Source organism: Patella vulgata, chromosome 5 (assembly GCF_932274485.2).
Source record: "Patella vulgata chromosome 5, xgPatVulg1.2, whole genome shotgun sequence".
Taxonomy (NCBI): domain Eukaryota; kingdom Metazoa; phylum Mollusca; class Gastropoda; family Patellidae; genus Patella; species Patella vulgata.
In genome coordinates, this window is record NC_065883.2 from 42,933,211 (window position 1) to 42,959,618 (window position 26,408).

The following is a 26,408-nucleotide window of genomic DNA, read 5'->3' on the forward strand; positions in this document are numbered from 1 at the left end:
ACGGCTGAGATTGAATTTTGTGAAAATCGGCCCAAAACTGACAGACAAAATGGCCGCCCTTCGTTCTCAAATAGCTTAAGAATATGGTATATCAAGTTTGTGGATCCTATGGAGGTCACAATTTCTATACATCATGAAAGTAGTCCCTTGAAAAAAATGGAGGATATTTTAAAAAAAAGTTTAATTATATGGCTGTGGTGTGCTAAAACAAAGATAGTTTTCAAAATTTGAAGTCTTGATGGTTGTAGTGTATATATTCAGGTATCTCTGTGAGACTTTGTGATTTCCCATGTTGAGTTGTTTACCCTATAGCTGCGCAGGGCTGAATGGTATATTTGCTTCATATTTTCAAAAGTTACAAATTCCAAAGTCATTATTTGTTATTTTCACCCATTTTTATACGCCCACATTGAAATGTGGTCGTATATTGTTGTCGCGCCCGTCCTTCCATCTGGCGGTCTGGCGTCCACAATTGCTTGTGGACATTCTATAGGCTAAAGTTAATATCCGATTGACTTTAAATTTATACACAGTGTTTAAGGTCATGAGACAAAGAAGCCTATTGATTTTCAGCAATTTGCGATAATTACTGCCAGAGGTATGGCCCTTGATCACTTTGAAAAAGCTTGTGGACGCTCTAGAGGCTAAAGTTAATATCCGATTGACTTTAAATTTATACACAGTGTTTAAGGTCCTGAGACGAAGAAGCCTATTCATTTTCAGCGATTCCCGATAATTTTTGCCAGAGTTATTTCTTAATGTAATGGTAAGAAGAGATAACTCCAATGTCACCACCACCTCAGAAAACCAACACACATCGACCACGTTTACTAAAAGAGTCAAAACCATTTGTGACCCCTCAACCTATAGAAGCCTATTCATTTTCAGCGGTTTCCGATAATTTTTGCCAGAGTTATGACCCTTGATCACTTTGAAAAATCTTGTGGATGCTCTAGAGGCTAAAGTAAATATCCGATTTACTTTAAATTTTATACAAAGTGTTTAAGGTCATGAGACGAAGTAGCCTATTGATTTTCAGCGATTTCCGATAATTACTGCCAGAGTTATGGCCCTTGAACTTTTCAAAAAATCTATTGGACGCTCTAGAGGCCAAAGTTAATATTTGATTGACTTTAAATTTTTACACAGTGTTTAAGGCCATGAGATGAAGAAGCCTATTGATTTCCAGCGATTTACGATCCAGAGTTATGGCCCTTGAACACTTTGAAAAATCTTGTGAATGCTCTAGAGGCTAAAGTTAATATCCGATTGACTTTAAATTTATACACAGTGTTTAAGGTCATGAGATGAAGAAGTCTATTGATTTTCAGCGATTTCCAATAATTACTGCCAGAGTTATGGCCCTTGATCACTTTAAAAAATCTTGTGGACGCTTTAGAGGCTAAAGTTAATATCCGATTGACTTTAAATTTATACACAGTGTTTAAGGTCATGAGTCGAAGAAGCCTATGGATTTTCAGCGATTTCCGATAATTACTGCCAGAATTATGTCCCTTGATCACTCTGAAAAATCTTGTGGACGCTCTAGAGGCTAAAGTTAATATATAATATAAAGTTCAACCTATTTTCTGGTTCAGAAAGATGGATCACACCTTCATCATGTTACAAAAGTAAATGATACTGTCATCCCCCTGAATCACTTGAACAACTAACATTCAAGAATGAAGTTCACAATGGTGAATAAAACCAACAGCAGCCTCCAAGTTTTTAATGTAATGGTAAGAAGAGATAACTCCAATGTCACCACCACCTTAGAAAACCAACACACATCGACCACGTTTACTAAAAGAGTCAAAACCATTTGTGACCCCTCAACCTGTAGTACAACACCTAAAAGACGTCTTTATCGAACACAACGACTATTCAGAACATATGGTAAACAAGTTCACCAAAGCCACATTATCCAACCTATCAAAACTTGATAAACCAAAAACGTCATACACCCCCAATCAATTTAGAAGGTAATTAAAACAGAAGCAGGCATAGAAACCACAACCCCCAAAGGCGCAACAACTAATGGAAAGTCAAACCTCGCAAAGCCTATACCTTTCCAAAAGGCTGTGTCTACCAAATTAACTGTAGATGTGGAGAATCCATTGGTGAATTCATTGGCTAATACTTCATAAAATTAATTATGAAATCAATATAAGAAAGCATACCTTTGGATTTTTAAATACAAAATAAGTTTGATTATTCAACATCATCAAATTCCAAAGAATTTACTACACGTGTTACTATCACAAGCCATGCTGTATGGTATGGTACCAGTGACCCGTATGTCAATCTTGACCCCACAGCATTGCGCACTCAGTGATAATATAAACAATTTTACTATTCTATTTTAATATTATTTCATCACCTCATACTTGTTTCCATTTGAGATTTTGTTTATGGAGTGATGAGGTGAATCCTGTAACAATTAATCTGTCAATCAGTTGAGGCTATTTAATGCTTGGCAGCGAGTGCTAATAACGTATACAAATGTCAAAACTTCGAGCGGGGGGGGGTGGGGGTGGGGGGGAATTTAGAGTCATTAACTTCTCGAGACTTATTACAAATGGCAAGTGCTATTTGAAATATTTATGTGGTCTTAGTGAAAGAAACCAATGTTGTGTCTATCATTTCTGGGTTTGAAAGTCAGGTATCATATGAAAACGAATACCGATTAGTAATTTTTTGAACAGGTTCAACAGTGCAACCGAACCGTGACCGGTTAACCGAGTGACCGTTTACATCCTTAATTCTTACCAGTAATGCTGGCATCAGGGTGGTACGAATTAGTGGAAGGCACGACTAGACCAACTCCTCCCTAGGTAACAAAAAATCGCATCATAAAACAGCAAGTATCATCAAAAGCGAGTTAATAAATCTCTGAATAGTTCGAGTTGAAGTTCCAGGTTTAACCGCTATGTGTCCTAATCACCAAACGAAATGGGCAACGTTATTCGGGATTCGCCACTAAAACAGAACGACCTACGTTGCATTCAACCATTTCCTCTCTACCCCCGGCCATAGGGGTAAGTGAACGTTGAGTGACCAACTCACAAGGAGACGACCGTTTGTCGAGTGAATAGGGTGTTGGCTGGTTTGTTGGCGTGCACGGGGCTGTCATCTCCACCAATCACCTGTTGTATTGCCGAATCCCAAATCCCGAATAACGTGCTGGCTCGTTATTCGTGATTCGCGAATAGAATAGTAATAGAAAATAGATATTAAATAGATATTAATATTAAAATAGAATAGTAAAATGGTTTATATTATCACTGAGTGCGCAATGCTGTGGGGCCAAGGTTGACATACGGGTCACTGGTACCATACTATACAGAACGACCATTTCCTCTCTACCCCCGGCACCAGGGGTAAGTGAACGTTGAGTGACCAAGTCACAAGGAGACGACCGTTTGTCGAGCGAATAGGGTGTTGGCTGGTTTTAACGAAAGTCGAACTCAGTCGTCCTTAGGGTATAACGGTGGTGTAATAATACAGTTTTTTAAATTGGATAAAAATTATGACCTCTATAGGGTCTACAAGCTAAAAACGCGATTTTGCGTACAATCAGGGGCCATAATTCAGGAAGTTACGGTCCGATGTGCACGAATATCTAGAGGAACCAAGATTTTTAGGTTATAAACTTACATTTCAAGTTTCAACAAAATCGGATAAAAATTGTGACTTCTATAGGGTCCACAACCTTGATACACCGTATTTTTACGCTATTTGAGAATGAACGGAGGCCATTTTGTCTGTCAATTTTAGGCCGATTTCCCGAAATTCGAACTCAGTCATCCTTAGGGTGTAACGGTGATATAATAATACATTTTTTTAAATCGGATAAAAATTATGACCTCTATAGGGTCTACAAGCTAAAAACCCGATTTTTCGTACAATTGGTTGGCCATAATTCAGGAAGTTACGGTCTGATATGCGCGAACCGAGATCTTTGGGTTATAAACTTACATTTCAAGTTTGAACAAAATCGGATAAAAATTGTGACCTCTATAGGGTCCACAACCTTGATACACCATATTTTTACACTATTTGAGAACGAAGGGCGGCCATTTTGTTTGTCAGTTTTGGGTCGATTTTCACGAAATTCAAACTCAGCCGTCCTTAGTGTGTAACGGTGATATAATAATACAATTTTTTAAATCGGATAAAAATTATGACCTCTACAGGGTCCACAAGCTAAAAACGTGATCTTGAAGGGTCACATGCTCTTGAAGGGTCACGTGCTCGTGATATATGATTTCTTTTTCGTCTTGACATGTGAATTTTTTAGTGTTGACATGTGAATTTTTTAGTGTTGACATATGAATTTTTTCGACATGTGAAAAATAATTTTGTTGAATTGTTTATAAAAACCGAATATAGTGGTAAAATATTTCCATGAACAGTATAAACTGACTTGACTATAACAAAATACAAGAGCAGCAATGGAAAAAAATAATCTTTATTGAATCATTATACGTCGTTTTGTACAGAAAAGATGCTTGGAAGGTGATGAAAAAATTGTTATATACTCGATTTTTCCTCTTTCCATGCAGAAAAATGGTCTTGCAATTAATTCCACTTTGGCTTGCCATAATTTTCACTTCAAAATAAATAAGAAAGGTCTCTCTTGTTATTTATGATGACAATTATATGTCAACAACATGGAATCTTATATCCTTTTGAAGAGAAAATATACCTATTTGTTGGAGGGAACAATAGTTTGCTACTTTAGATATATTTTGGAACGATGACACTATACATTATGAGGCAGAAAATTAATTGGTGTTTGTACATTTTTGTGCAAAACATTACACGAAATAAGAAATAAATTGGTTGGTGTTCATTGGTAGAATTGTTATTGTTTGGGGTAAGGCAGTTTTTCTGTTATTTTTAGAGCAAAAGGAGATTCTGGTTGACTTATTTTGTCTTTACCTGATCAGACATAATAATTTTGTAGCAATAATTTTTCAGTTAGCTGATAGTAGTGAAAGTGAAAGAACTTCGATCAGTCAGAAGGTAATTGGTAGTTGACTAGCTAACCGCATGTGGACAGTTTGCTTAACACTGCATGTACTGAACGTGGGCGTGGCCTGTCTGTTTTTGTTACCCCTAAGCGATCGCAATGTTTCTTCTACAAATTGAAAACAAGTATGGCGGTCGTTTAGGGCGTTACCTTTTTTTATTTAATTATTTCTGTAGTTTTGTAATCAGAGTTCAGCTTTAAGAATTGCGGCCTGTAGGCGAAACACAAGTCATACATAAAAATTGTGTGTGGCTCTCTCCCAGGCGGTCGGAAATGCTCCAAACTGGGCTAATGAAGACGGGCATACACCATACAGTGTGCTATGAGGGAAATTTTGCCCGAACAGCGGCGCTGCGGCCTACTCTTATATCGAATTCCAACTGTCAAGGGATCTTTTACATGCACACCGATGTATACACGTGACCTCAGTTTTTCGTCCCATCCAAACGATTAGAGAGCTGTCCTTTTCAGGCTCTCCGTCCTGCATCACTGACAAGGGGGAACCACGACGAAAAATCGGGATGAACTTTCTCGACCAATGCAGGGGTCGAACACCCGACCTCCAGGTTAGCGAGCCAGCGTATTATCCACTTAGTCACCGTGACCCCCTCCAGGGGCTCGAGTATGCACCAAAAATAATAGAGGTCATCCTTAGGGTATAAGGAATAAGTATGAAAAGTTTTCAAGACGATCAATTAAGAATCGTGGCCTGTAGATGACACACAAAAAGAAAATGGGTATGGCTCTGCCCCTGGGGGTTGGGCATGCATCACAAACAACCGAGAGAGAAGAGAGAGAAATGGGGTTTAACATTCACTCAACACAAACTAGGTCATTTCGGGACTAACATATGGTTCAATTTTATTTCAGTAATTAGACTGCGTGTAGGGGTCTTTAGCAGTGGGAGGAAACCGGAGGACCCGGAGAAAACCCACTAGGTTGGACAGGCAACCCTACTCCTCGTCACGTACAACCGGGGAATCGAAACTACGTCAGTTGACTCAATGACAGACCTTATGATACAGCATGCACATGCTAACCATTCAGCCATCCAACCCCCCTCCACAAACAACAGGGATGTTCCTTAGGGTATAAGGAATAAGTATGCAAAGCTTCAATAGTTTCGACCTAATAAACACCTACACAAAGTTTGAACATTCTAGCTCAGTTAGAAGGAGGGTTATTGTGTCCCAAAAAGTGTGACAGACAGAAAGACGGATGGATGGACAGACAGACGGACGAACTCATTTTAATAGTCCCCTGCTTTCTTCGAAAGGTGAGGGACAATAACAAGACAATATTACCTTTAGCTGTGGTATCTGATCCATTATATGTCATCTGTAAAATAAATACATAGTAACCATCCACCCAGGCTTTTGCCAGATAATCTATTTCCTGAAAATACCAAAAATCAAATTTAATTAAGCAGTCAACATTTACCATTTTTCTATGAATAACATAATGAGTTTTGCCTGGACATTTGTGCTATTTCGAATTCCAACAGTCAAGGTTTCTTTCAAATGCAAGTCAATGTGTACACAGGACTTCGGTATTTTGTTGTCTTATTCCGAAGGACTAGACACCGTTTGGGGAGAGGCCCTTGTTTGAACCACTGACACAGGGGACAAGGGGAAACCACAATGGACATCTAGAGGTACTTTCTCTGCCAACACCGGGATTGAACCCAAGATCTCCTGGTTAGTGAGCCAGCACCTTCCCACTGAGCCTCCTATCAAAACACATTATAATTGTCTCAGAGGAATTCTTCAGAGGAACAGAATTTTTAAAACTTAACTTACAGATGTGTTTGTAGTAATCATTTGCATCGCTGTTGTTCCAGTTGCTCTTCTTTTCCTTTTATTTTGTTTAGGCAATACTGGAGTGGACTTTAGAGGTGTAGGTACATCAGGAGCCTGGGTAACATCTTTTGTAGCTGAACTATTGGGTTCCTTCAAAATATTCAAGTAATACAAATAAACATTTAAGAATCTGAAAAACCTCATGATAGTAAAGATAACTATATCATTAGACGGATCTAAAAACAATGTATGGGTACAAAAATGTCTTTGTACATTGGACAACTGAGAATCTTAATTTTACGGTAATCTTGTAGTCGAAAAGTTAACTTGGCTATTAAAATATTCAGATAAAAATACATGTTAATTAACTTGCATACTCAAAAAAAGATAGGTTGCCAGGCAACAAAACATGCATGCACAGCAGCTAAATTGTCTGAGTAGTCCACAAGGGTTGTTGCACATCTATGGTTTTGTAGGTAATTGGAGGATTTAACTGATCAAGAGTAAAAACCTATTATGTCATTATCAGAAATAATTCAAATTTGATTGGCTTCTAGATTTTCAAGATGCTAATATGTACTATACAAATCATGTACCAGTAACAATGATAAATTTAGCTGGTCGAGTCCTTAGAAATTGTTGAAAATATATGTTTCATCACATAAACACTGAGTGTTAATTTTAAATCAATCAGAAAATTATTTTAACCGCAAAGTGCATCCACAAGATTTTAAAGATAGGTTGCCAGGCAATGAAACATACACCCACAGCAGCTAAGTCGCCCAAGCAGTCCACAAGGGTGGTTGCATATTTTTTCTTTTGTCTGAAATGAAAGCATTTACAAGACACTAAGCAGCGGTTGCCAGGCAATATATGCCCACATAGAGAATAGAGAAAAATTTTTTTTATTTTTTATACAATCAGGGGCCATAATCCAGGAAGTAACGGTCTGATATGCACAAATATCGAAAAGAACGAAGATCTTTTGGATATAATCATATATTTTAAGTTTCATCCAGATACGATAAAAATTGTGACTTCTTGAGGGTCCACAACCTTGGTATTACATACTTTTACACTATTTGAGTACAATGTGATTTTTCGAACAATCAGGGGCTATATAATCCAGGAAGTTACATTCCGATATGCACGATTATAGAAATGACCCAAGATCTTTGTGATATAAACATAAATTTAAAGTTATCAAAATCAGATAAAAATTGTGACCTCTAGAAGGTCCACAATTTAAAAACGTAATTCTTCATACAATCAGGGGCCATATTCCATGAAGTTACAGTTAGATACATGCCAATTTCGAAAAGAACCAAGATCTTTGGGAGACCTATATTTCAAATTTCGTCAAAATCGGATAAAAATTGTGACATGCAGAGTGTCCACTAGTGCTGGGTATTGCGACTGCAGTCACGATACGATACGTATTGCGATTCATGTGCCACGATACGATACATATCGCGATTCATAACTAGGTCATAGATTTCACAATAAAACAACAGATTAAATATGTGATTGTGTTTTTAAAGAAGCTTGAACTTCTCCGCAGGTTGAAGTGACCGTCTTCTTAATCTTAGCAGACAAACGTAGACAGTCGCCACTATGGTGTCTTGTCAAGTGAGTGCTAAGATTGGTTGTATTACAACAATATTTTAGAATAGTTTTGCATATTCTACAAACAACTTTCGTTGTGTCACCTTTTAAAACCCCAAAGTTTTCCCAAACTTTAGATTTATATTTCGCTGGAGGATTTGTTATTGCGACTGTGTTTTCCGCCATTTTGATTTTTACAAGAGCTACTATCTATTATATTTACGTTCGAAATTGATAAAATTCTAGAGTAAAATGTTGCTTTATGTATTTAAATATGTATGTTTTATTAACTAAGCCTTATAACAAACTTTAAAATTCGGAAACAAAATGAAAAGGCGTTAAAATGTTGTTAATCTAAACCTACGAAACTAACGGTAATTACAGTCGTGCACTATCTATAGTAACACACATGTCAAGACTACTGGACATTCGTTTGCGAAGTGTCATTGTTTCAAATAAAGTTTAGGGTATAATTTAAAGTTTTTAAAGTTCATAATATATTTGAGAAAACGCAAAAAAGAATCATGAAAAATCGATTCGGCATCACGCGATTCAATACAGGTATCGTGAGACAGTGAATCGCGATACATTGATTCAACGATATATCATGCCAGCACTAGTGTCCACAGACAAATTGTGGATGGACAGGGGCGACAACAATATACATCCACATGAAAATGTGATATACAATAATTAATAGAATACAATATCAATCCAGCGGCTGCCAGGCAGGATACGCCCACATTTTACAAGAGATGGATAGAGAACATGCTAATCAAAGATAGGTTGCCAGGCAACAAAACATACGCCCATAGCAGCTAAATTGTCCGAGCGGTCGACAAGGGTTGTCGCATATTTATTCCTTTGTAGGTAATTGGGGGCCTTTACAAGAAAGTTCCATACAGATCAGATTATAAATTTTGTCGTTTGACGGTTTACAAGGTTCTACAAACTGAAACAAGGGTCTCAACTCTGGAAGTAATCTACAGAAATTGTTCAAATTTGACAGGCTTTTTCGTTTTACTGACTTAAATAATGCATATAAATTTCATACAGATCACATGATCACTTTTGTCATTCAAACGTTTACAATCACCATAATTATAGATGGAAATTGCTGAAATTCAATAGACCTGTTTCACAAATTCAAATGATGCATATAAATTTCATACATATCGGATGATAACTTTCATCAATCGAGCATTAACAAGGTTTAACAAAGTGAAACAAGGGCAATAACTCTAGAAGTAATTATTGTAAATTGGTGAAATTCAATAGGCTTCTTCGTCTCACTAATTTAAATCATGCATATGAATTCCACAAAGATCGGGTGATAACTTTGACGTTAGAGCGTTCACATGGACCAATGAGGTGAAAAAAGGGCCATAACTCTAGATGTAATAAACGGAAATTGCTGAAGTTCAATAAGCTTCTTCGTTTCAGTAATCTAAATAATGCATATAAATTTCAGAAAGATCGGATGATAACTTTTGGTGTTAGAGCGTTCACAAGGTGCAGTAAAGTGAAATAAGGGCCATAACTCTAGATGTAGTAAACAGAAATTGCTGCAATTCAATAGGCTTCTTTGTTTCACTAATTTAAATATAAATTTCAGAAAGATCGGATGTTAACTTTTGAAGTTAGAGCGTTCACAAGGTTCAACAAAGTGAAACAAGGGCCATAACTCTAGACGTAATAAACAGAAATTATTGAAATTAAATAGGCTTCTTCATCTCACTAATGTAAACAACATATATCAATTTTAAAACAATTGGATAATAACTTTTGGCGTTAGAGCGTTCACAAGAAATTGCAGAAGATGGACGGACAGACGGACGGACGGTATACCGATTACAAAGAGTTAATTATTACTCGTTGATTAAGAAACCCATCAAAGAGTCAATCATTTCAATTAATACCTTGAAAAGAGTCAAGCATTTCAATAAACAACTTAATTGAGGTAATCATGCCAAGTAAAAGAATGTATATAATCCAATGTCGGTTCATTCATTTCTATCAGGACACAGATCACCAAATATTCCTACGCCGTCACCCACGAAACAAGGGCCAAAGCTATTTTTAGTCTTCCTCTCCTTTTTCCTTTTTCCCCCTTTTGCATGGCGATTTTTGTTGACTTTTTGGTGTAGAATTGAGGAAAAGGGTTTGAAAATACATTTTCTGCCAGGTTTTGGTGAATATTCATAATTTTGATGCGGAAGGATACAAGAGTTGAGAGGTTGGTTAGGTTGAAATGTAGGGCCTGAAATTGCATGTTTACTTGTCTCTACTTCCAGCTTGTGTATCTCAAGTTTTTCATGAAGAACCTCATACGTGCTTTTGGGCAAGTGGTTGCCACATGTTGCTCCATCTATGGTAGAAAGCGTTCTACCCAACGGAAATTTGGGAAAAAGTTAGAGCCGGTCTAAGATACGAGAATTAACATTGGAGTCAATGGGGAAATCTTTAGTGATCTGTGTCCTGTCTGTGTGTGATAAGGCTGTCACTGATATGCCTTAGTTTTGAAAATATGAAGATTAAATTCTCAGAAAATATGAATAAAATAGTTGGCTACAGAAAAACTAAAAAAAGTTAATTAAAAAAAAAAAAAAATCAAAGTTGTGAAGAAAAATTGTGATTTTACTGCAAATTTCTCAATTTTCAATTTTTATTGAATTTTTAACAGTAAGTAAAATATTCTAATGCCCAATGTTGGCTTATTCAGTCTCAGAAAGCACAGATAAAGTGAACAGTATTGAAATTTCACCAAATTTTGTCTAAAGATCAGGAATATTCACAAAAAATCTTGAGATTCCCCCCCATTTCGATGTAGAAATTAATATTTTCATGACTACTAAAATGAGTCAAAATGTCTAAAAATGCCCATATTTTCTTTGCTAATATAACTTAGATGGGATCTACATGTTTGTCAGGTTTAGAAATAGCTCCAGCTTTCCTACAGAAAATTGAAAATTGGTAACACTGAGTTAATAATGTACAGCAGATGGGTTTGTACAAAATGTTCAAAACAGGGGTTGGCTCAATTTTGCCACTATTTTACCCAGAATAAGCATTTGTGGTTGAATTACAGCTAAGAATGTTATTTTTCACCCAAAAATATTTTTTTTGTGCATTTCAAGGATTTCTAACCCTTATTTGTTCAGAGTCAAACGTAGAACCCTGAGGCATTTCAGGCCAATGAGACCAGACTCAGATATAAAACTGGTGTAGATGTGTAAATGTCAGTTTAATGTTCAATATTTTCTTATCAAAATCCAGCATTTGTGGTGTTTGCTGCATTTATGTTGCCTATAAAACAATAAAATGTTAATTTTTCTCCTTTTCAGGCCTCTTTTTATGTTGTCAACTCTGTCATGACTACTTTTTTGACTTCTTTTTTCAGGAAATTAATGTAAAGTTCCAGACATCTGGCTTCAGCACAAGGATTGCAATACAAATTTGTAATATGCCTCTGAGGTTTGAGATGTTGGAAACATTGAAATATTCCCAAATTTGTGAAAATTGTGTATTCTGTGACCCTTCTGTTAGAGAGGGGTGATCATAGACCAAATATGGCATTTTTTTCATTCATCAAGGCCTATTTTTAACCATAATTCATATTTATTGCACCTATTTTAGTTTATATGTGCATATGTTAGCCAGGGATGGTAAAACATAGCTGTTAGACAGATTCCTTTGGTAACGTAAGTTCTGCAACCATAGATTAGATTAATTCAATCAGTGGCATGTTCAGGGGGTAGGCATACATGTTTCAGTATAGATCTCTAATATTACAATCATTGCAACTGGTTTGCATTTTTTCTGTTTGCATATTGTCCACAGATTCTAAAAATATATTTCTTGTCCGTCCTGATATTTAAAAAAGTGGAAAATTATTGGTATTTTGAGAGATGCTACATGTAAATTTTGTACATTTTTCATCACATGGCAGTAAAAAATTATATTTTTGAAAAAAATTCCAAATTATGAGTGTTTTCTATGTAGTTTCTTTGTAACTTGTCTAATTTTTTCACAGAACTCAGATACTGCCTTTAATAAGAAAGATTTTTAAATTTTAGCACAAAAGGCCTACGGACCTGAGATGCACCAGTGTACATAAAGCAGCATGTGTACTTAAAGGGCCATCATTTTTACAGTTATTCTTTGATTTTGATTTTCTTTCACCGGCATGTTACCAGAACACATGGGAAGGAAATAAAAAGGGCCTTTTGGTGATACAGAACTCAGATACTGCCTTTAATAAGAAAGATTTTTAAATTTTAGCACAAAAGGCCTATGGACCTGAGATGCACCAGTGTACATAAAGCAGCATGTGTACTTAAAGGGCCATCATTTTTACAGTTATTCTTTGATTTTGATTTTCTTTCACCGGCATGTTACCAGAACACATGGGAAGGAAATAAAAAAGGCCTTTTGGTGATAACTGAAGTTTCACCCCTATATAGGACACAGATCACCAAATATTCCTACGCCGTCACCCACGAAACAAGGGCCAAAGCTATTTTTAGTCTTCCTCTCCCTTTTCCTTTTCCCCCTTTTGCATGGCGATTTTTGTTGACTTTTTGGTGTAGAATTGAGGAAAAGGGTTTGAAAATACATTTTCTGCCAGGTTTTGGTGAATATTCATAATTTTGATGCGGAAGGATACAAGAGTTGAGAGGTTGGTTAGGTTGAAATGTAGGGCCTGAAATTGCATGTTTACTTGTCTCTACTTCCAGCTTGTGTATCTCAAGTTTTTCATGAAGAACCTCATACGTGCTTTTGGGCAAGTGGTTGCCACATGTTGCTCCATCTGTGGTAGAAAGCGTTCTACCCAACGAAAATTTGGGAAAAAGTTAGAGCCGGACTAAGATACGAGAATTAACATTGGAGTCAATGGGGAAATCTTTAGTGATCTGTGTCCATCAAACACAACGTTGAAATACTTGAACACCTCGCAGAATGACAGCAGGAAACGTAAACGAGAATTAGCTGAAGATAGTGATGGCGGCGTTGACCTTGAACTTCAAGCATGCACGTCCTCAATGGAAGTTCCAAAAGCCGCAGATCCTCCCACGTCAAATATAGGTTAACCAAAGTCGAAGGCCGGAAGATATTTTAGATCTGAATGCTTTCGTTCGACAAAGATTCAGAGAAAATGTTTTGTCTCTTAGGTTATTAATTATTATTTATTTCATTAGTCAGGTAATTATGTTAACGTAAAGTAAGTCAGGTAATAACCTACTGACACGTATATTATTATTAATATGTTCACGTCAAGTAATAGCCTATTATTTTACCAATTTCAGATCTGGAAGAAGCACAACCATCAAAATAAATTTTTAAGTGGCTCTGTTAATTTCAAATTATCAGCAATAAAAGACCATATTAAATCTGCCGATCACACATGCGCAGCAAAGAAAGACGATGACAGAACAAAATAAACTAATCTGAATCACGACAATTGGCCACGTGACCTTTCGCAAGTGCAGCATATTTTCGAGTTCCGACTATACACGGAAACTAATTTGTGCTACTTTGTTATTTATATACGGTACTTTGTTATTTTTATATATCAACATGTGCTTACGAATAAAATAATTCAATCAGCGGCTGCCAGGCAGGATACGCCCACATTTTCGTGAGATGGATAGAGAACAAGCTAAAAAGAAAGTGATTTTTCCTACAATCAAGGGCCATAATTCTGGAAATTACAATTTGATATGCGCAAATATCGAAAGGAACCAAGATCTTTGGGTAATAAACTGACATTTCAAGTTTCAACAAAATCGGATAACCAGCGGCTGCCAGGCAGGATACGCCCACATTTTCGAGAGATGGATAGAGAACAAGCTAACAAGAAAGTGATTTTTCCTACAATCAAGGGCCATAATTCAGGAAATTACAATTCGATATGCGTATATATCGAAAGGAACTGAGATCTTTGTGTTATAAACTTACATTTCAACTTTCAACAAAATCGGATAAAAATTGTGACCTCTATAGGGCCCACAACCTTGATATACCATATTTTTACGCTATTTGAGAATGAACGGCGGCCATTTTGTCTGTCAATTTTGGGCCGATTTTCATGAAATTCAAACTCAGTCGTCCTTAGGGTGTAACGGTGATATAATAATACGTTTTTTTAAATCAGATAAAAATTATGACCTCTATAGGGTCCACAAGCTAAAAACGCGATTTTTCGTACAATCAGGGGCCATAATTCAGGAAATTACAGTCCGATATGCGCGAATATCGAAAGGAACCGAGATCTTTGGGTTATAGACTTACATTTCAAGTTTCAACAAAATCTGATAAAAATTGTGACCTCTATAGGGTCCACAACCTTGATATACCATTTTCTTACGCTATTTGAGAACGAACGGCGGCCATTATGTCTGTCAATTTTGGGCCGATTTTCACGAAATTCAAATTCAGTCGTCCCTAGGGTGTAACGGTGATATAATAATACGTTTTTTTAAATTGGGTAAAAATTATTACTTCTATAGGGTCCACAAGCTAAAAACGTGATTTTTCGTACAATCAGGGGTCATAAGTCAGGAAGTTACGGTCCGATATGCACGAATATCGAAAGGAACCGAGATCTTTGGGTTATAAACTAACATTTCAAGTTTCAACAAAATCTGATAAAAATTGTGACCCCTATAGGGTCCACAACCTTGATATACCATATTCTTACGCTATTTGGGAACGAATGGCCGCCATTTTGTCTGTCAATTTTGGGCCGATTTTCACACAATTCAAACTCAGTCATCCTTAGGGTGTAACGGTGATATAATAGAACGTTTTTTTAAATCGGATAAAAATTATGACTTCTATAGGGTCCACAAGCTAAAAACGTGATTTTTCGTACAATCAGGGGCCATAATTCAGGAAGTTACGGTCCGATATGCACGAATATCGAAAGGAACCAAGATCTTTGGGTTATAAACTTACATTTCAAGTTTCAACCAAATCGGATAAAAATTGTGACCTCTATAGGGTCCACAACCTTGATATACCATATTTTTACGCTATTTGAGAACGAACGGCGGCCATTTTGTCTGTCAATTTTGGGCCGATTTTCACGAAATTCGAACTCAGTCGTCCTTAGGGTGTAACGGTGATATAACAATACGTTTTTTTAAATCGGATAAAAATTATGACCTCTATAGGGTCCACAAGCTAAAACACGATTTTTTGTACAATCAGGGGCCATAATTCAGGAAGTTACGGTCCGATATGCGCGAATATCGAAAGGAACTGAGATCTTTGGGTTATAAACCTACATTTCAAGTTTCAACAAAATCGGATCAAAATTGTGACCTCTATAGGGTCCACAAGCTAAAAACGTGATTTTTCGTACAAACAGGGGCCATAATCCATGAAGTTTCGATCCGATACATGCCAATATCGAAAGAAGCCGAGATCTTTTGGGGATAAACCTATATTTCAAGTTTCGTCAAAATCGGACAAGAATTGTGACCTGCAGAGAGTCCACAAAGAACTTTATTTGACAACACACAAGCAAAATTTTGCTTGTTGATTTCAAATGTACAAGCAAAAATAGGATTTTGAAGAAATTCAAGGGACAATTTTTTTCTTTGATGAAAATACTTTTGTTATCTTTGGATTACATGTACAAGTTATGTTATACAAACAAGTGAGGCTGATGTCCCCCGCCGAAATTCCAAAATAAAAAGATGACACATATTAATTAATCGCACATTTTTTTTTTTCAAAAGTATCGAGCAATCAAACCATACACTCAGTTTCACCAATCTCTATCAGATAGAATCAAGATTATCTTGTCCCAAACCATCGACAAATGAAATCGATTAGCTCTGCTTATCGTCAGCTCGAAATGTTAATCATTGAACTCTTGTCAAGACATTCACCTAATGAACATCTACATCAAGTTTAAACATTCACCTAATGAACATCTACATGAAGTTTAAACATTCACCTAATAGACACCTACACCAAGTTTGAACATTCTACCTCAATTAGAAGGAGAGTTATTGTGTTCCAAAGTCTCAACCAATCAAATTGCTTATCACTCTGATTACCCTGAGCAAAAAATTCTCATTATCGAACTTAGTCAAGGTATTGATGTAATAAAGCTATACACCAAGTGTCCACACTTTCACTTAATTAGAACTAAAGTTATCATGTCCCAAAGCATCAACCAATCAAACTGCTTATTTCTGCTAACCATAAGCTGAAAATTCTCATCTTCGAACTCCATCAAGGCATTCACCTAATAGACACCTACGCCAAGTGTGAACATTCTAACTCAATTAGAATGAGACTTATTGCGTTCCAAAGTTCTGACCAATCAAATTGCTTATCGCTCTGCTTACCCTGAGCAGAAAATACTCATTATCGAACTTAGTCGAGGTATTGATGTAATAAAACTATACACCAAGTTTCATCACTCTCACTTAATTGAACTAAAGTTATCGTGTCCCAAAGCATCAAACAATCAAATTGCTTATCTCTGCTTACCCTGAGCAGAAAATGCTCATCTTCGAACTCCATCAAGGCATTGACCTAATAAACACCTACACCAAGTTTGAACATTCTACCTCAATTAGAAAGAGAGTTATTGTGTCTCAAAAAGTGTGACGGACGGATGGACGGACAGACAGGCAGACAGACAGACCCATTTAAATAGTCCCCTGCTTTCTTCGAAAGGCGGGGGACAAAAAACATGCATAAGAAGTTGGAAATTCCCGTGCAGTATTCACTTAACACTTTCTAGTCAATATTATTATTTCTAGTCAATATTATTTTTAGCACACAGTACCGAATTTATAAACAAAATTTACAAAATATTATAATATTTTATTTAAATCAAAAATATTTACATATGAGGGAGACACAAAAAATATATAAAAAAAAGTTTGTGTTCTTTCGGTCGGGCATATTTTTATAGCTACCCTTGAAAACTCGTTTTTTCTCATTCAAGCGTACACCTTTTTTGAAGATGCATTATATAATACAAGGATAGTAAATTAAACTATAAAACATAAGTACTATGTCAAAAAGTGTCCATTAATTTAGTCAAATTGAAATAGCGATTTTTCGGATCACAGACAGCTATGTATGACACGTCCGATGCTGAAATAGTGAATGATAATTATATCTGTCTACCGGAACTCTCAAAATATATAGTTGACAATGTTGGCATTATTTGTTTTTTCTGCTTTATTTAAATTTATTTCAATCTGAAAATCAATGATTCCTTTGGAAAATCAAAGTATCAGTATAAACAATTTGTCAAGATGTATTGAAATTGAACAGAAACGGATAATGCTAACGGGTGGAAAAGTGAGCGAGAAGTCATGTGACGTATAAACAAAGCTCTGTATCGGCATATGCAAACTTCGTGGAATGAATACTCGGGAGTTTATAACAGTATTTATTCATCATTAAGCAATAAAATATGGCAGTGGATATTTAACCGTATACAGCACTTTACTTTATTTACTATTTTGCCGTTCACTTCCGTTTAACATGCGCAGTTCTCTGATACCTGGACTTAGCAGTTTTCGCTTTGGCAATGCCGACTGACATTAACCCATAACCCAAACCCAAAACCTAACCCTAACCCAAAACCAAACCTAACACTTCTATTTGTTTTTTGTCTAAAATTACTTCTTTTTCCATTTGTTAAAAAGGAACGAAATAGCCATACTTGAATTTCTATGGTAGAAACTGGAGAATTATTTTTAAAAGAAAATAAGATAATAAATGTAAATTGTAGAAAAGCATTTAGAATATTATTCTATTTTGGTCGAGGGCGCATTTCTGCGGATTTTGGTTTTTAATTAAGTACTAAGACTGTCAGTGGTTTATGTTTTTCCCGTAAAATCGTGCTTCTGCGCCGAACTTGAAAGACCAGTTACCAAAATGGCGGAATATATCTGTACTTTCCGCCATTTTGAATAAGAAAAAATGTACCGTAAAATAGCGGAAGTAGATACCTTGCCGTATACGATTAAATATCCACTTCGATAAAATATCGTAAATAACATCAAAAGGAAAACAATCTTTCAATATTTATGTTAAATATCATCCAGAAAAATCCAAACCGCGATATATCGTGATTTTTTACTATTAATATACTGTTTGTGTTGCGTGAAACTTGAAAAGGTTTCGCCAATAACGTATATTTTTGACCGATGTCGGAATTTGTTTAATGGAATATTACGACAATAATGAAAGGACAGATAGTCTAACACTAAAAGAGGTCAATTATGATATGTGTGTATTGTTTTTATTGAATAGGGTAAACTCCTAGCCGATAAAATATAAGATTTTTACCACAATAAAACGATCAGTTCGGGAAAAAACTGAAGAATTCCGAATGTCTTGACGAAGAAATCTGAATTCATGACGCATGCGCATATGTCACAAAATGCCAGATATAGACATCGCTTTATTTACATTTTGCAAGGAAGGAAAATAATCAAAAGAATTTACGTTTTTTGTCATAATTATGGTCTTGATTTTGTGTAGAAGAAATCATGTTATTCAGTAACAATAAGCGAAAAAATGTTACACGCATTTCTTTTCATGTGTGGTAGTGCCGCTCGAGGTGCATAAAGAATTTCAAACCAGTCGCCCAAACTCATCGATTTGTCTACTTGCTTGGCGTTGGCGAGCCAATCAACTATCGCGCACGTGCATGCTTCGACTATAAAACTGGGCGAGTATCATTCATCGGGGGAGTTTCAGTTAGTAACTCCCGAGGTAAGGTAACCTTATCATATGTAGACACAGACCGGTTGTCAGAGTCGATAATCGCCTCATATCAACCAGATTGTGTTGATTTTCATTTCTTTTATATTTGGGCTACATTGTTTGAGCGCATCACTACAAGATGAATAGTGTGTAAAACTGAGCTCTGAGTATTGAGTAACTGGCCTCTGCATTGGAATATCCTTCAAAAGAGTAGAAATGATTAATTGTGGTTACTATTCATGGAAACTCATGAGAAATATACGTGTTGTCAGTAGTCGCTTAATCCCGTCAGTACATGCACCGTACGTCAGTATTCCTCTAAATGGTCAGTAATAAACATAAGGTGAGTATTTAAGTCAATTGGTTAATATTCCTTACTTGTGTCAGTATACAAAAATAACGTGACTAATTAAACAAATTGAGTTTATCCGAACATATCACTAGTCAGACGCGTGCGGGAGAAATTGGAAAAAGCGTGACTAATTAAGAAACCGTCAGTATTTAGGCTAGCGCTTACTACCTGAGTGAAACCGCCAGTTATCTTTGATGTGCGTCATTAAGTGGAACCGTCGCCAGTAGAGCGTGAATTCGTTAACTATATAAATTTCTGAGTAGTGGTACTATAAGTGATTATTAGTATCCTGAATAAATTAACTATTAGTTATTAATATTCTCGAATTGGAACAAATTTTTTAAACAATAATGGATGGCACTGAACGAAGGGACTATTGTCGACGATTTCGATTACCGCCGTAGTTTACAAAAGACACCAAAGATGGTTAGATAGATTGATCTAATATAAATACCTTCATATTTAAATATGAATTTAAATGCTCAGTGGCAAGGTTTGATTCGTCGCACTATTTGTACCGTTCCTGTTCTTACAACGGGTTCCCCATGCAGAATACGGCGCGATGTGTATTGTTATTTAATTTACAATTGATATTTATCCTCGTTACATGCGGATTGGCACATGTTTTGGGGCAGGCGTCACTTTGATATCTGTATGGATTATTAAATTTGTAATGACAACTAATGGTTAAAAAAAAGATCATCAACACCAATCTGTTGTTGCAAATTTTATTGAAACAGATAATATGATAGCAGATAATATTGAATTTCATACACATACATATATACAAGCTGAAATTCTGAGCACTGAAGAATCGTGTGAATATCTATTTACATTTGAGAAATAGTAACTATCAAACAATATATATATAACGACGCAAATAGTAATAACATATAATAAGGCACGATATACAATGTTAAAATACAATATGATCGTACGTTACAGAAAAAAATGAATTTCATACATACAAGTAAACCGAAATTATGAGAACGGAAGAGTCTATTACTATTTTAGAAATTGTTTTATGTAGCACGCGATAAACATAACTGATACATTGCATGCAATGGTGAAATAGTAAAACCATGTGCAACGTTCGATCTTGGGATATCTCTCTTGTGCGAAATTCGAAAGTCATGTACATATCCCGGCCGATTATTTTTTTATTAAAACTAAGGCTGATAGAAATGCACATTGAAAATTATAAAAAAAAAAAAAAAAATACCACACAAGAAATTACGAACACTATAGCGAAACTTTTGTTAAAATATTTTCAACAAATAGAGAATTTTTATGTCTTAAAATTTGTTAGTTACATATCTGAAATTTTCGTTTGAGTTCCTCTACAATAGTCACACCGATAACAAATTTTCATTTAATGATACAGTTTATCAATAAACTTACCAGAAATTTATATAGTTAATGATTTTATGCTCTACTGACCCAATCAACATTTGCTGTTTTGTCGTTGAATATATCTTTCCATGGGTTTTCGGGGTGCTGAAGACGAAAATCATAGTAAAAATTTGATCCAACGATTTCCGCAATTTATTTGCTATTTTGTCCTTTAATGTTTTTTATTTAGGATTTCAAGGGTGCTGACGACGAAAATCGTAGTAAATGCACTCCTTTCGTAACGAAACATCCACAACACATACGGCATAATATTCACTTGATAGTGTTATATTGAAGAACAATCTATACATTAGTAGTCTGTTGTGCATATGTATATTTTAAGTTAATCTCATCAATTAAATAGCACCTTAGTGCCAGCTAGTGGTCAGGAGATGAAGATTGTTGATTGGATAATCATCAAAAAAGCCGCCACAGCTGTACGCGTGTTCATTTAACATGTGAATTAAAATAAGATTTTGCGTGTACGATAGGTCTATTATTATTTTCAGGTACCGTGACGTTATCAAAATATGAGTCCCTATAGAAATATCAATTTCATAGTCAAGAAATGCTTCCATTCCCTTTCATGCATTTTGGCTTTGATGTAAATATCAACATTATTCAGAGGATACCCAATGGCAGACTCGAGTATCCTCGCATTTCGGTTCGTTGGCCGTTCGCAATTTTTCGACCCATGGTAATATGAAGAAGCGACAGTAAACGGACTTCAGCTATCAATAAAATTCTCTTCGAAAAAAGAATTTTGGGACATTTTATTTATTTTCATTGAAGGCCTATAAATTATTTTGTTAAAGATGATTTGAGATATCAAATAATCACCACTTGGATAAATTATTCGGAGTAAATAATGAGTTGTCAACGGCTTTATCATTGACCCGTGACAGTTGATTAGTATTACTCAATGACACACTCAATAGACTATTCCGTGCTCATAATTTCGGTTAACTTGTATGTATGAAATTATTTTGTTTTCTGTAACGTACGATCATATTGTATTTTAAAATTGTATATCGTGCCTTATATGTTATTACTATTTTCATCGTTATATATATTGTTTAAAGGAGCTAAATCGCTAACATTTGGGACCTAGAAATTCACAAAAGTGGGTTGCAACGCATATAATACTGTAATATGAATGTATATAAACTGATTTACATTTAATGGTTTCCGTTTTTAGTCCAATTTCAAATCAGTTATGTTCGGCGAAATAAGTCAGCAATCTCAATCGAGTGCAAATTTCTAGCGTCTATTTATTCTAGTCTACATAACTCCATTTGATTTGGTGCAATGTGTCTAGCCTCGTCCCTCGAGTCTCTCAATACAACTGGGGCTGAAGCGCATTATGGTACACGATTCGTGTACAAATGTTAAAAAAATTATTTTATCTTAAATATCGGATATCAGAAGCTCATCTTTTCCCGGTAAGTTTACATCATCATTGTTGATTTAAATTGACCAATAATTCGTGTTTTCGATGTCGAAGATTTTGAGTTACGGACTTAGGTCCTTTAATAGTTATTATTTCTCAATGTAAATAGACATTCAAACGATTCTTCGGTGCTCAGAATTTATGCTTGTATGTGTATGAAATTCATTATGTATGTGTATGAAATTCAATATTATCTGCGATCATATTATCTGTTTCAAAAAAATTAGGGAAAACATATTGGTGTTGATGATCTTTTTTTAACCATTAGTTGTCATTCCAAATTTAATCCATACAGATATCAAAGTGCCGCCTGCCCCAAAACATGTGCCAATCTGCATGTAACGAGGATAAATATAAATTGTAAATTAAATAACAATACACACTGCACCGTATTCTGCATGGGGAACCCGTTGTAAGAACGGGAACGGTACAAATAGTGCGACGAATCAAACCTTGCCACTGAGCATTTAAATTCATATTTAAATATGAAGGTATTTATATTAGATCGATATAATCTAAGCATCTTCGGTGTCTTTTGCAAACTACGGTGGTAATCGAAATCGTCGACAATAGTCCCTTTGTTCACTGCCATCCATTATTGTTTAAAAAATTTGCTCCAATTCGAGAATATTAATAAATAATAATTAATTTATTCAGGATACTTATAATCACTTATAGTACCAATACTCACCAGAAATTCATATAGTTAACGATTTCACGCTCTTCTGGCGCTGATGCCAGTTACTAACGCACATCATCAATAGTGACGTTTTCTTAATTAGTCACGCTATTCTCAATTTCTCCCGCACGCGCCTGACTAGTGATATGTTCGGATAAATTCACGTTTGTTTAATTAGTCACATTATTTTTGTATACTGATACAAGTAAGGAATACTAACCAATTGACTTAAATACTCACCTTATGATTATTATTGACCAGTTATATGAATACTGACGTAAGGTGCATGTAGTGACGGGTTTCAGCGAATACTGACAACACGTATATTTCTCACGAGTTTCCATGAATAGTAACCACAATTAATCATTTCTACTCTTTTGAAGGATATTCTAACGCAGAGGCCAGTTACTCAATACTCAGAGCTCAGTTCTACACACTATGCATGTTACCGTGTTAGATAATAGTTATGATTTGGGGATAAATAGTAAATTTGTATCTACTTCTCGCTTCACTGTGGGGACCGCTGAATCGATCCACGTACTAAACCATATTGGAATTTGGTCACTTGATTCGTGAAGAATTCAGTGATTTCGTTTTTAATGGTGTTCTAGTAGTTTAGACATTGCGTTCTACTGCTAGACACTGGAGATATAGGCATTGCGGCCTTTTCACTTGATTCGTGAGGAAGAATTCGGTGATTTCGATTTTAATAGTGTTCTAGTAGTTTAGACATTGCGTTCTACTGTCAGACACTGGAGATATAGGCATTGCGGCCTTTTCACTTGATTTGTGAGGAATAATTCGGTGATTTCGATTTTAATAGTGTTCTAGTAGTTTAGACATTGCGTTCTACTGTCAGACACTGAACGTATAGGCATTGCGGCCTTTTCACTTGATTCGTGTGGAAGAATTCGGTGATTTCGATTTTAATAGTGGGTTAACGGGCTGTACAGGATCGATGAATCGATTCACCACAGTGAGTTAATTCATTCCGTAGTTTGAGAAATAGACGTTGGCGGATATAGATTTCATGATTTCTGTTTAGTATTTCGGGCAAATCAATCATTTGAAACATTAAAGGCACACGTCACATTTCCATAATCCATTGTTGTTTAATTTATAATAAAAAGTATCAAATTATATCTTGTTTATTGTTTGTTTCATGACATTAGCTGTCGCTGCATCCAGTATCCGAACCCTGTCCTACTACACATATGACATATTTTATAACACGCAGTCTACAAAATCAACAGGCATTTTGCGTGTTTGCGTCCGTCAAATTCGATCCCTGAAATACTTGTAGTTTTTCTTTTTACTAATTTATGACTTCCGTTTAGTTGGATAAAAGCAAAAGTAGGACATGCAATGCAAGTTGCTGAAATAATAATATGACTATAAAAGTCGATATTATAGTGATGTATGAATACAAGTATGCAATTACAAAGGTCTTGTTTATTCGGAATTTAGCTATTATTATCCTGAATATGTTATGCAATTAATGAATTATGTAATTACTACCCGATATGCATGAATATCAACAGGAACCAAGACCTTTGGGTTATAAAGCTATATTTCAAGTTACATCGAAATCAGATCAACATTGTGACTCCTAGAGGGTCCACAACCTTGATATACCATACATGGATCTTAATTGGCTCTTTTTTGTCGACTTTAGCTGATTGATCTTTAATCTAGCCAATTGGTAATACAATGGTAATACTAAGGTATCACAAATCAATATACTTTCGGCCTATTTACAAAGAATTAATAATAATTGGTAAAACAATGAACCGGCCACTATGGTATCATAAATCAATCTACTTTCGGCCGATTACAAAGAGTTAATTATTACTCGTCGATTAAGAAACCCATCAAAGAGTCAATCATTGCAATGAATACCTTCGGCTTATTTCATAAATAAACAACTTAATTGAGGTAATCATGCCAAGCAAAAGAATGTATATAATCCAATGTCAGTTCATTCATTTCTATCAAACACAACGTTGAAATACTTGAACACCTCGCAGAATGACAGCAGGAAACGTAAACGAGATTTAGCTTTAGCGATGGCGGCGTTGACCTTGAACTTCAAGCAAGCACATCCTCAATGGAAGTTCCAAAAGCCGGAGATCCTCCCACGTCAAATATAGGTCAACCAAAGTCGAAGGCCGGAAGATATTTTAGATCCGAATGGTTAACTACTTTCAAATGGCTTTCGTTCGACAAAGATTCAGAGAAAATGTTTTGTCTCTTAAGTTGTTAATTATTACTTATTTTATTAGTCAGGTAATTATGTTAACGTAAAGTCAGGTAATAACCTACTGACCCGTATATTATCATTAGTATGTTCACGTCAAGTAATAGTCTATTATTTTACCAATTTCAGATCTGCCAGAAGCACAACCATAATAATAAATTTTTAAGTGGCTCTGTTAATTTCAAATTAGACGATGACAGAACAAAATAAACTAATCTGAATCACTACAATTGGCCACGTGACCTTTCACAAGTGCAGCATATTTCCGAGTTCCGACTATACACGGAAACTAATTTGTGCTACTTTGTTATTTATATACGGTACTTTGTTCTTTTTATATACCAACATGTGCTTACGAATAAAATAATTTAACCAGCGGCTGCCAGGCAGGATACGCCCACATTTTCGAGAGATGGATAGAGAACAAGCTAAAAAGAAAGTGATTTTTCCTACAATCAAGGGCCATAAGTCAGGGAATTACAATTCGATATGCGCAAATATCGAAAGGAAGCAAGATCTTTGGGTTATAAACTTGCATTTCAAGTTTCAACAAAATCGGATAAAAACTGTGACCTCTATAAGGTCCACAACCTTGATATACCATATTTTTACGCTATTTCAGAACGAGGGGCCGCCATTTTGTATGTCAGTTTTGGGCCGATTTTCACGAAATTCGAACTCAGACGTCCTTAGGGTGTAACGGTGATATAATTATACGTTTTTTTTAATCCAATAAAAATTATGACCTCTATAGGGTCCACAAGCTAAAAACATGATTTTTCGTAAAATCAGGGGCCATAATTCAGGAAGTTACGGTCCGACATGCTCGAATATCGAAAGGAACTGAGATCTTTGTGTTATAAACTTACATTTTAAGTATCAACAAAATCGGATAAAAATTGTGACCTCTATAGGGTCCACAACCTTGATATACCATATTTTTACGCTATTTGAGAACGAACGGCGCCCATTTTGTCTGTCAGTTTTGGGTCGATTTTCACGAAATTCAAACTCAGTCGTCCTTAGGGTGCAACAGTGATATAATAATACGATTTTTTAAATTGGATAAAAATTATGACCTCTATAGGGT

At 35.6% G+C, this 26,408-nt stretch overlaps 1 protein-coding gene across 5 annotated transcripts in view; it reads right to left on the reverse strand.

Moving 5' to 3' along the window:
• LOC126820261 (transmembrane protein 87A) overlaps nucleotides 1-26,408 on the reverse strand; it is a 444,177-nt gene that overhangs the window by 324,285 nt on the left and 93,484 nt on the right. For all 5 annotated transcript variants that reach the window (XM_056100811.1, XM_056100809.1, XM_056100810.1 and 2 more), the window contains exons 6-7: nucleotides 6,835-6,984; nucleotides 6,340-6,430 (exon numbers count right to left, since the gene is read on the reverse strand). In XM_056100811.1, coding sequence (XP_055956786.1) covers nucleotides 6,340-6,430; nucleotides 6,835-6,984 — 241 coding nt within the window. The remainder of the gene's footprint in view (nucleotides 1-6,339; nucleotides 6,431-6,834; nucleotides 6,985-26,408) is intronic.